At 34.6% G+C, this 12,286-nt stretch overlaps 1 protein-coding gene across 1 annotated transcript in view; it reads left to right on the top strand.

The window, feature by feature from the left end:
- LOC104627778 (follistatin-related protein 5-like) overlaps positions 1-12,286 on the top strand; it is a gene marked incomplete at both ends in the record, with an annotated part of 109,298 nt that overhangs the window by 64,099 nt on the left and 32,913 nt on the right. Inside the window, one exon of the mRNA XM_010296150.1 lies at positions 5,863-5,983. Within this exon, the coding sequence (XP_010294452.1) occupies positions 5,863-5,983 (121 nt within the window). The remainder of the gene's footprint in view (positions 1-5,862; positions 5,984-12,286) is intronic.

Consider the following 12,286-nt stretch of genomic DNA (forward strand, 5'->3'; position numbering starts at 1 on the left):
AAACTGAAAGATTAAAGGAAATTTCATCTAGATTTTGATTTTTGTAGTTAAATTTCTGTTTACAAGAAGACTGAAGATATCATAATGAAAGGTAGCTTGAGCGAAATATGAGCAGAAAATCACTGAGTTTATGTTCTCCAGAAAAGAAGAAGAAATGGAAAGTAATGCAGTGGGGACTGAAAAAAAATCCCATTAAACTGAGAAAATAGTAGGTAAAATCATTGAAGAATGTAAGAATAGTCATAATGGACCAGAGGTTTATCTAGCCCAGTATTTTGTCATGGATAATATTCAAAGGATTGAATGTAAGAATAACACAGCACATAGTGATATTTTTGACCAAAGTTCTTTTGGTGTATGGCTTACAGACTCCCTGAGTAAGATATTATAGCTGTGCTTTCTGTTTTAAATAGCTTTTGATAGATTGTTCTGTGAAGGTTACAAAGAAATTAAGATTAAATTGATTTTAATAAGATGCATGTAAGAATTCTATTAATATAAAGGCACAAAAGAACCAAACTGTTTTCTGCTCAGATATTGCCTTTTAGGACCAAACTGACAGCACGGGGGTTAAATGGGCTTGGATACCAAAGTACTTTAATCACAGATACATGTGGTTTCCTGAATTATGCAACTTCCCTGTTCCATGGGAGAAACAGTGCAGTCCAGGACAGAAGCTGCAGTGGGGTGGGTGAGTGTGGCAGCTCATTATGTGACCTCCTCATCCTACAGCATGGGAGGTGGCTCAGTCCAGAAGTTGGGTAGGTCAGCATAACAAGTCCATCTGGGTGATGTGCCATCCTGACGCTGGGATGTAGGATCCCTCAGATGTCTCTTTGGTTCACTTTTCTTTGAGTGTCTTCGTTTCTTGTTGGAGCTGTTCCCTCTGTGCTCACCGAGTCTCTCGCACGTCCCTGTAGTCTCTCCCTTGAGAGGCCTGGTCTCTCCCCTGACGCAATCAGTTACAGGATTGGGTAGAGAATATTCAAGTCTTGATTGATGTGTTCAAATTGTCTTAATACTAACAACTACCTGTTGTTGTCACTGGTGCTCATAGCCTGCACCTCTCAAAAATTCTCATTCTCTTTTCAGTGGTGTTTTCACACTGATTAACAGGTGGTTTGTGCTAAGTTAACCTCTATTTTTATAACCAAATTCCATGTAGGCACAGCCTATGCCAACTACCACACTGGGCCAAAACAGGATAACCTTTGGTCACAAGCAGGTAATTTTGTCACTGTGATCATGCAGCATGTTTGCTCTATTTAGAAATTTTACTACAGCTGACCTTGCTATTTTTCTATATTGATTTTTTTGTGTGTCAGTCTAAGTCAAATTTCCTTCTATAGTATAGTCACTGGCCTTCTGGATAGAGGAAATAGCACAGATATCCTAGTTCTTGATTTTAGTACAGATTTTTACACCTTTGTAAGCTCGGGAAACACTATTTAGATGCCACCAATTTATGAAAGGCTGCAACTGTGCTTGAAAATAGCAGTAATTTAGACTAATAAAATCAAATTAAAGAAGTAGTTGGAAAAGTATAGGAAGTCATCCAGCAAGGAAAAGAGCAATGTTTTGCATTTAGGAAAATCAATTTAAAATCATTCCTTGTATCATCATAAAATCGAAAACAATTGGTTACATTAAACATCTGGAAGTTATAGTGGATAACAGGCTAAATGTGAGTTTCATTGTACCAAAAAAAAGAAAAAACTACTAGAAGTTTTTTTCTCCAATTGCTTTGTAGGTAGGGCAATACATAATGGAATTAAAGTACAGCAACATAAATTTAGATTTCATAATAGGGTGGCTAAGTAAGTACAAAGTATAGAACCTCTTCCTTAGAGTTTTTTTTTGAGAGAACAGATTTGATAAACATGAGCTATCTCATAAGTAAATCTCCTTTTAGATTTCCTCTCAAGATTTTTAAAAATTTATTTCTTCAGCGGTAACTTTCTATGGAGCAATGGTAAATGGTTTTGCAGACTGATTCACATATTCAGGCAACAATCTCATGTGTATAGCTAAAACCATGATCAGTATTGCAAGCATTCATCATTATATGTTACCTGAATGCTTGGGGATGTTTGTGGTACTTTTTCCTTATCAACTGCTATTCAATGTGAAATTGAATATACACAAGTAAAACATGAAGAAATGCTCTACTGGACCTCATTAATTTTCACAGAACAATGGAGGAAAGCAAAGATCTGCTGCTTATCACTGGTGTGATACCAAGGACCTCAACATTGCCTTAGTTTTTAAATAAACTGGAGGCCAAGTTTAACTGAAGAGCATAAGAGAAACAACATCTCTGGGTCAATCTAGAATTTTTCCTCCCCTTGATACAGGGAGACAATCCTTTTGAGCTCCACAGACATTACAGTAGTTCTGGGACATTTACAGAACGTATATATAAAGGCTTAACGTCATTTCAGCCAAATAATTTTTTAAAGTACATGTTCTTACTTAAACTCAAGATGATGTAATACTTGATGTATTACAGATGTACCCATCTGTAATACGTCATAGAACTGCAGCTTCTGTCTCTTTGCTGCAAGGATTCTGCTCCAGTGATCTCTGTCTATTATCCACATTTAAATCGGTTCAAATGGGCTATGGAATGCATCCTAGACTGGTAGGATGGCACTAGTAAGGATATTTAATGATATAAGGAAAGAGGTGCTTCTAAAAATATTTTGGTTCAATGGTATGATGCATATTTAAACACCTTTTCAAATGCTGTTTTTTCCTTTTTCTTTGATAACAAAGAAAGCATACATTAGGCAAAAAGGATAAGCTGAACTCAGGGAAAACTCTGCTAAATTTGAGGGGACTGTTTTTTCTTCTTTCACTATTGAGCAGCCTCCTTCATTGAACTATGTCTCTTTTTTCTTTTTTTTTTTTCCCCTTGTCAAAATCAGTTACAGACAGGTTTGATCACAAAGGTGAACAAAGGAGAAAGTTTCAGAGATGACCAGAGCTCATATCCGAGTCTATCATTGAGATATAGAATAGAAGAATTTACTTTCAGATCTTTATACTGTTGTTTGCAGATATAACATCAGTAATCCAGATGTTTCCTCCTATCCAGCTCCTGTAACATTCTGAGCTTAAAGGTGGAAAAGGAGAAAAGAAAGATGCCTGAGTCTGAACTATGAAAAGAGAAAGTACAGCGATGTGGCTGTATCACAGGAGATTTCACTACTCTGACCGCATGTGTTTATAAAAGTTCTTATGTCACTTGTATAGATACTCTTGTTTTTTTCTTAAGCAGTACATTTGGTCAGACTCTAAAGTATGATTAACTTGAAGAGGTCTGAAAATTGACAATTCAGACATGATTTAGCCAATACTACTGTGTTCTCTGTTACAGGGTTCAACATTAACATGTCTTTTATCATGTAATCATGTAAGTAGTTGACTATGATTCTATGATTAAAATGTAAGCAATGCAGTGGCTGTTCACCTTGAACAGTAGTAGTTCCTTATGCTCTAACATCAGCAGATTTTGATTACTCTCTAGAGGTGTATACAATGTAGTTGGATTGGAAGAACATTTTTATAATGCCTTAATGTTTACCTCTAGTTTGTGTGTGTTATCTTAGACAGTCATGATGTTAATACACATGGTAGAGGAGCCAGCAAAAGGAAATGGACCTCATACTTACAGATAAGGAAGAACTACTTAGGGTTATAAAGGTCAGGGCAACCTTGGCTGAGTGACCATGAGATGGTAGAGGCAAGGAGCCTATGAGGAGACAGCAAGGCAAAAAGCAGGAGCACAACCCTGGACGTCAGGAGAGCAGACATCAGCCTGTTCAGGGATGTGCTTGGAGGAATCCCATAGGGGAGACCACGCTGGAAAGAAAAGGGATCTAAGAGAGCTGGTTAATTTTCAAGGATCACCTCCTTTATGCTCAAGAATGGTCCATCACAATGAATAGGAAATCACAGGCAGCCAGAGACCTGTATTAATGAACAAGTTGCTCCTGACAGAACTCAAATAAAAAGGAAAAAAGGTGGAAGCAAGGTGGCAGGTGACCCAGAAAGAACAGAGTGACACCATTTGAATCTGCAGGATTAGGAAAGCCAAAGCCCACCTGGAATTGAATCTCGTGAAGGACATGAAAGGACAGCAAGCAGGGCTTCTACAGGGCTTCAGGGCTATATCAGAAGCAGAAGGAAAAGTAGGGAAAATATGGGCCTTCTGCTGAGTGGGCACGGGACCTGGTGAAAACAGAAATGGAAGAGGTGGATATACTGAATGTCTCCTTTGCTACTGTCTTTGCCAGTACTACTTCCCTTCAGGAATCCCAGATCCCTGAAATCAGTTTACAAAACTAGTACTTCAGTAATGAATCACTGAATCTATGAGACACGTAGATGTTGTAGCTTGACCATTATCCCTATTCTAATGAATTGGACACCTGTTGGAAACTTTGGTCTCTATGTGTGATCCTGTGCATGTATGAATATTTGTGTTGCATATAATTATAATGCATGTGTGTATATTTTATAGTACCATGTCCTGTGGTTAATCACAAGGAGAGGATATTTTAAGTTACTTAAAGATTTTAAAGGCCGTTTTAGAGGCTGTTTATGTTAAGGAGTATAAAATACTCAGCTATAAGCTGACTATGAATAAATTTAGGATAAAAATAAAAAGAAAGCTGTATTATATACAGAAGAATACCGAGGAGCTTTGAAAAAGCTTTTTAATACACAAGAAAGGTAGCTGAGTTTATGATAGACTATATTAACATTAGGCATATGATTATAGAGCATGGGTTCCCTTCGGGAACAGGGGCTGACCTATATACTATAGGAGATCCAGCATACTTTTTCCTAGTATGAAACAGTGACTGTGTGTTGCATGTTTTTCATCATAGTTTATACACTTTAATTTCTGAATTAAGTATTTCACAGCAGGAATTATCTACTAAACTGAAAGCCATTTTTCATAGTTTTACATTTCTATTTTATATTCTTTGCTTAAGGATTTTAATCACTGTTTTATGTAAGTATAGTGCATATATAACAATAAAAAGATTGCTAGGTGAGACTGAAAAACTGTCAAGAAGTAAGTAGTAGAATATAATGTAGAAAAAACAACTAGCAGGATTTGTACAAGCACTTTAGAATCTATGAGACATAAACTGGATGAAGTCCAGGTTGGACTAGGACTGTTATTTTAGGGAGGTACTTGCAGACATGAAAAATGTCTGGAGAAATAAAAAAAATATTATTAATTGTTCCATACATTTTTACAACTTGTTGTAAATTTTAAATGATATTGTAATTAATTGAAATTGAACTGAGAATTGAAATAAGTGTCAAATTTTGCACTTTAATCCAGTGGAACCTATATGCCAGTTAAAGATATATAAAAGGATGAAGTTGAAAATAGTGACTTAAACTTAAGAAAAATTATGATTTTTGTTTTCTGTGTATCTGCTCATTCCAAAGGATGACCACACTTCCATGAGATATCATTTACCTTGTTAAACTGTGCAGAGATTTAGTTTTCCTGTCTGACTAAATCCAATCCTAAATAGCTTTTATTCTGTAAATAACTATCATAGCTAAATAAACAAACATATTATTTCTGCAAAGTTTAACTAATTGTTAAAACAAAAGTTGTATTTTCTTTTACAGACACAAAATATGTGGCAAGATCAAACACCACTGCCATTCCCAAACATCATACTTGGGTTTCAGATTACTGTCAGCTATTCTGGTTTCATATTTGTGATATTTGATATTTGCATCATAGCTTTTTTTCCAAGATAACGAGCATAATTACTGTAGAGATGCAGGCATAATTATGATAACCTTGGTTTTAATTTTTCTTGGTAGGATTTTGGAGATGATGGGTCCTTGTACATTACTAAGGTTACCACAACTCATATGGGAAATTACACCTGCTATGCTGATGGCTACGATAAGCTCTATCAAACTCATATTCTCCAAGTGAATGGTAAGGAAAAATGTTCTAACTACCAAGTCAATGACTTGCATTTGGATTTTGTTCAGCAGATCAGTTGTTGCTGTTTTATTTTTTTGATATTGTTACAGCTTAATAGAAAAAGAGATACAGGTATTTTTCCATATTGTTCTCCTAGAAATAATCTTGCAAAAAATAAAATATAGTAATTGTCATTTATTACTTCCATATGAATAATAATTATTAAAAGGAGTAAAGATAATACAGAGGACTTGCTTTGCACTGTGAACTGTTCACCTGTGTGCACGTTTAGCATGTTATCTGCACAATAATAAGTGTTTTTAATATATACATATATATAGATAGATAAAGTAGTTTTTAGTATTAATTTAGTAATTGTGGAGAGCACACTAGGAAAAGTAAGTGCATAGGTCTGTTGTGTTAAGAAAGTTGCATTCAATACAAGATTAAAAAAATGCAATACCCTAAAAGTTTTAGGCTTCTAAATTCACATTTATTATTTTGAAATCTAACCATGTTTTTAGTAGATTAACTCTAGGCATCTGGATTTGAAATCTTGATCTTTACATTTTCCTACATCTGTTCAAGTTCTAAGGATCACTTTCCTGAACTCTGTACTTGGGCAAAATTTAGCTGCAATTGTTATTGGTGCCCTGAAGACATGTCTTTCCCTCCTCTTGAACCACAGTACCCTCTCCTAGCAATTTTTCCTATATGAATTTTTTTTTATTATTATTTTAAGCAATTCTTCTCCTCCACTGACAAAGGGTCCAAGGGTCTCACTGTACGTTATCCCCAGTGAGGCTTAATAATTTTTTTTTTTTAAGTGACCTTGTGCTTTCCTGTTATTTCAGTGCTCATAATTGATCTTTGACTCTTAAGTCTGCCTTTCCGCATTGAACTGCCAGTATTTGTGATTCCACATTGATACAGAATCCTAAACCAGAATCATGTTTGAACTCAGTTTTCTGCAAATTTACTTTGCATTAACAGGCTCTAACTTTCTCCTGCAGTATATTCTAGACATAGCTTCTAGGCCACTGCTGTTGCCATCATTCTTTGTTTTGTCAATTGTCAGTTGCATAAACTGTTATTATACTGGATTTTTCTTGACATCTCTTATCCAAAAATGCTGAAATATTTTCTGATATTCATATCTTTCATTAATATTCACCCCAAATGCAACTTCCAAGATTATTCGACATGTGTTTTAATATGATTCATTGTTCTTTTAATAGCCTTTTTTTCCCACTTTCTATTGTTAATATCCTTCACAATTTAAATGACATTGATGTTTGGTGCTTGTTTGCAGTTTTCTTAACATGTTTTCTCTGCCATTACGTTCCTCCAGGAAACTGGCTTAGAATATTTATTTATCCGTCCCTCTTAATTTTATTTTTTTTCTAATTTCTTCCCCCACTTCCCCAACACTTTGTAAATGGAGTGTCTTCCCTGAGCTAATACATGGCATCACCACCTTTTCCTCCTTCAAATTTTTCTTCAAGAATTCTTTTCTGTCATTTAAAAAGTCAGGCAGCAAATACTGGATAAACTAGTGAGAAGACTGAAGTGCAGTTTGCTTGTGTTTTTATTCCTGGAGACAGAGTAGAATTATTGGTGAGTTGGGCACATTAGAAGGTCCTTGACCAACTTTCTCCTCCTGTTTCATGTGTTCTGGTTTACCCTAATTTATTAACAAAATTATATTTTTGTCAACGCATTCCCTACTTATTCAAATGTGTTAATAATCCTGAAGAGGTACATTGCAACAGTTAAAATACTAGGATTCTTCGTGTTTGGCTCAGTTCAGCACACAATGAGGCAAAAATCCACTTCAGTTGAAGAAGGTTTTCTGCAAGACTAGAAAATCAAGAAATACAGCTTGGGGTAGTAGGTGAAGGAGGACAACTGTAGATTTTTCTGGTGACGCAGTGTCTGTCAGGAAGTTGTATATTTCACCTGGAAACCACTGTAAACCTTCATGGTGCCAAAGGCAATCACTGCTGTTGCTGCTCTGTATCATTCATATAAATTTAAAGTTGTCCAAACAAATTGATCAGTCCATGTTTGCTCTACTCACATAGCTACTGTTCCACAAGCTGGCACTGGAGTGGTACCGTCCAACACCATTTTGGATGTAATTTTTTGGGGAAGTGAGGGAAAGGAAAAAGGAGTCCCTTTGAGCAATAAGTCATTTGCTGTGCATATTGTTGATAAATGGAGTTAAAACCATTGAGATTAAAGGTCAAATGAAGAGCTCTTCCACAGTTTAGATCTGTACTTCTAAGCAGCAATCTTCCTAAGCACAGGCATGATGGTCAGTTCTCGTAGCTGTGATAATGACTAATTAATATAATGATACTTGTATTAAACAGGAGAGTCAGACAAAAGGTTAAAGAGATAATGAGGCTCTGTTGATCACAAAGATCTAATGAGAATTTTCAATGAAAACAATGTAATTAGATTTTTAAATTCTTTCTTGATTTCCATTTGTGCAAATCTATACATTTTTAGAAAAAAACTATATATTTTACGTTGACTAGTTTGCAAATATATATATATAAAATTTTGGTTTCTTTTTCTTTTAGATGAAAATCTTTAGGAAATTTTTAAATTTTGAATTGCAAGGTACAGTACGAAAGAATAATGAGCTTCCTTTGGTGTCTTAACAATACAGATAATCAGCACTGTAAAAGACATGTTTTATAGTGAGAAAATTCAGTCCAATCTTACACAAATAATATCGTAAAGTAAATATTTTAAGCAATATTATAACAAGTTGGTATTTAACCCTTTTTCATATAAACTAAAAAAACAAACCCAAAATACAACTTTGTAATGGTGTGGGAGTAACCATTTTATTAAATAATGCTAATTATTAGCATTTACATAATACTTAAAACTTTCAGAAGCATATAATTTTGTGACTGTTTGATTCTGAGACTATATGTGTCTGAGTCTGTCAGTTTGATTTTTATTTTTTTTCTTCATATATCTGTGATATTGAAATTCATTCCATTAGGTATTTTTCCTTTACTGTTGTTGACATCACATGTCACAAACCCCATGAATTAGAAAGTCTGTTCTCAGATAATGATAGGTATATGTGATGGTCTTAGCTATGTAATTCAGTCTCCCATAAAATATTTATAATATCAACTCAATATTTTGTTCATTAAAATCTGTCCTGAAGTAATTTGTATTTCAGAAGGATTTGTGTCATTTCCCTTATGCTTGTTTATTAACCTCTGCTTTTTTTCCACAGCAGCCATTCAAAACTTTATAGGGGAATATTGGTAGAGTTTTTTCAAAGTAGTAAATTTGTAAGAAACTCAGATATTCTTGTAATATGGGTTGTTGTATTTGATAGGGGGCCACCTGTCTCTAAAATGCCCTTTGATAGTATTAATATATTCAGTTAGCCACTTCATACGTTAATATTCAGCTATTTAAGACAACAAAGGTGTATACATCAGTTAAGTGAAAAAACAAAATTTGAATAATAAACCAAGAATTTTTCTTTATGTTTATGTTGTTGCTTATGTTCATTGAAGTGTTAAAAGAGTGTTATTAAAAATGATTACTCTTTCTTGTTATTACTGTTCTTAGGATTACATGAATGTGCTATCTACATCTGACACAAAAAAAAGTCTTGAAAAATGTTATTTAAAAAGCTGAAATATTTAGAAAGTTTGCATTTTACTCATTAGCTCAATATTTATCAAGTTACAGATCTGTGCTGTGCATAACCAGAGGTGTTGATATTCTTGATCACGATGGCAGTTATAAATATGATACCTAGATGAGTTTAAATATTATTTTCTTGTAACTCAGTTTATCTTTTTTACAAGCATATACATGTAATAGCCTAGATTTTTCAAATCTAAACTTGAGGAATTTAACTTTTGGAAAGGTGTTTCTAGACAATAAACAAAATGTTTTTAGCTGTATTATAAACAAAAAGACTACCTTCAAGTCCAAACCTCTCTAAAAACTTTATGAATTTATGGTGTATGTCACAAATCAACTTGATTTTTATTAATGCATTTACTCACTAACACAATGTTTATCAAGTTATGATAAACCAGAGGTGTTGATATTCTTGTATATGTTATATGAAATATATGTTGCATATACGATATATATGTAACACCAATGTGACATTTTTCTTTCTGTTTATGTATTAACATTGTTATCCTACTTCCTGAATTTCACATTGATTTACAAGGCAAGTTTTTTGCAGAGAGGTGACAAGAATTATCCCTATCTTAGTTCCAAGACAAAAAGCCTATTAAAAAAACTGAAAAGTTTTGGTACTGTAAGATAAAGAAAAGAGAGTCCAGACCCTCTGCCAGATATAAATCGGTGATTTATACCATCTGAAGAATTGTTTACCAAAAAGGAGCGTTATCATACAGAGCAATGTAAGAACCTAGTTCACTATGTATATTACATACTTCCTTCTTAAACACTTATATTATCCCTGGATTCCAGATAGCTTGAACAGATTGTTTTCTCTCTCCCCCTTCCCCCCCCCCACATTAGACATGACTGAAGTAATCTTCAGGGGTTTTTACAGTAATCATAAAGTATATTGAATAGTTACATATTCATCATCTTTGGAACCTACAGTCCCACATGGGTTTTTGAACTGAATGATTTCAGTTTTAATATTTTCTAAAACTTTTCTAAGGAAAAAGTTTCCCAAAAAATATCATCTGCTTTTTGCCCAAGCTAGGTTAATACATTCCTTTTTGTATTCAATGAAAATTGTCCAAAATCGGTCTGTTAGAAAATTTCTTTTCATATGCATGCAGTAGAAAGTTTGTCAAGGTGTGGTAGTTAAATTCCCATAAGTTTTTTTTATGCAATGATTGTACTTCACTGGCACAAAACAGGAAAGAAATATCCTGTCACAGGTAGTCAGAACACAACTGAGTTACAACGCTTTGCTATTGGTCCTAAAAGTTGTTTGCGTTGCTGAGATGCTTGAGAGTGTTCAGTGATGGCAGTCCTGTCTCTAAGGAGATGGAACTTCTTGCTCTTCTTGAGGCAAGGTGGAGAAATAAACTATTTGGCTTTGATGCAGTCGGAAATGTGCAGCATGGGGTAGGCCACTAAAGGACCTTCTGTCAAGAAACGCTGAACAAGGCAGACATGAAAATTGGACCCTAGGACGTGAGGCAGAGTAAGGCTGGGAGCGGAGGTGCTGAAGGAGGCTCAGGCCATCTGAGCACAAAATCTAGTGGGCTCAATATGAGTGGGGAAGGCAAGGTCTCAGTCTGGAACACACAGATCATATGGGGGAGGAGACAGAACTGGAAGGAAGTGGAGGGGGAACAGGAATGGCAATGTCAGGCTTGAGATGAAAAGTAGAGATCTGCATCCATAAAAGCAAAGCCCCTTCCAGAAACTCAATAGAAATCTTAAATCTTTGATTTTTATATGCTTTTTCTCTTAGCTGGTAGCTTAAGCAACTAGCAGCCATAATTTTCATGTTTTTAATCTTCTTCCATGTTCTTTTATTACATTTTTGCAGTTTGCATATTGGGGTTATGTATAATTTTACATGTATATTATTTGAAAAGATCCTCATCTCTAACTGGGTTTAAAATATCCCCGAAACCTATTGACTTTTGCATCCTTAGAGACATTACATTTGTATATTTCTTGCAAAGTAAAAATCTAAGGCATTTCTATGCTCTAATAGAACAGCATGCTGAGACATTTCTTGTAAACAGTTGGATAGCATTTGGGAATATTTAATCTCTTGCCAAAATAGACACAGTTAATTTTGATCTTGTTATCTCCTTTCATTATCAGCTGATACTTCATCCTCTACCCAGCTGTGTTTTCTGACACCAGCTAAGTATTCCACATTTTTAAAGCTGCATTAAACAAAACTTTGGGGAATAGGAAATATGCTTCTTTAACCTTCCCTACAGTTAATTTTTTTATTGTTAGAAACAACCTCAAGCAAATTCTTTCTATATATAATTAAAGGTAAGATCAATAATCATTCATCAAAAAAAATCCACACAGCAAGATTTTTTCATCCTGCTTAGTCATTGATTACCAATAAGAATATGTCCACTGTGACATCATATGCCCTCTCTCTGTCAATACTGATGTGTGGTATGTAGCAGATTTTTAGCTGGTAAGCATACACTGCAGCAAGTTTCCAAACCTTGGAAAACTGATATCAACAATTCTTGTACTTTCCTAATAATGAAACTCAGAAGACATCTTATAAATGTCTTGTTTAACATCTTAATTAATGATCTGGATGACGGGGCAGAGTTGTACGTTCCGCAG

Source organism: Phaethon lepturus, unplaced genomic scaffold, assembly GCF_000687285.1.
Source record: "Phaethon lepturus isolate BGI_N335 unplaced genomic scaffold, ASM68728v1 scaffold1691, whole genome shotgun sequence".
In the NCBI taxonomy this organism is placed as follows: Eukaryota; Metazoa; Chordata; class Aves; order Phaethontiformes; family Phaethontidae; genus Phaethon; species Phaethon lepturus.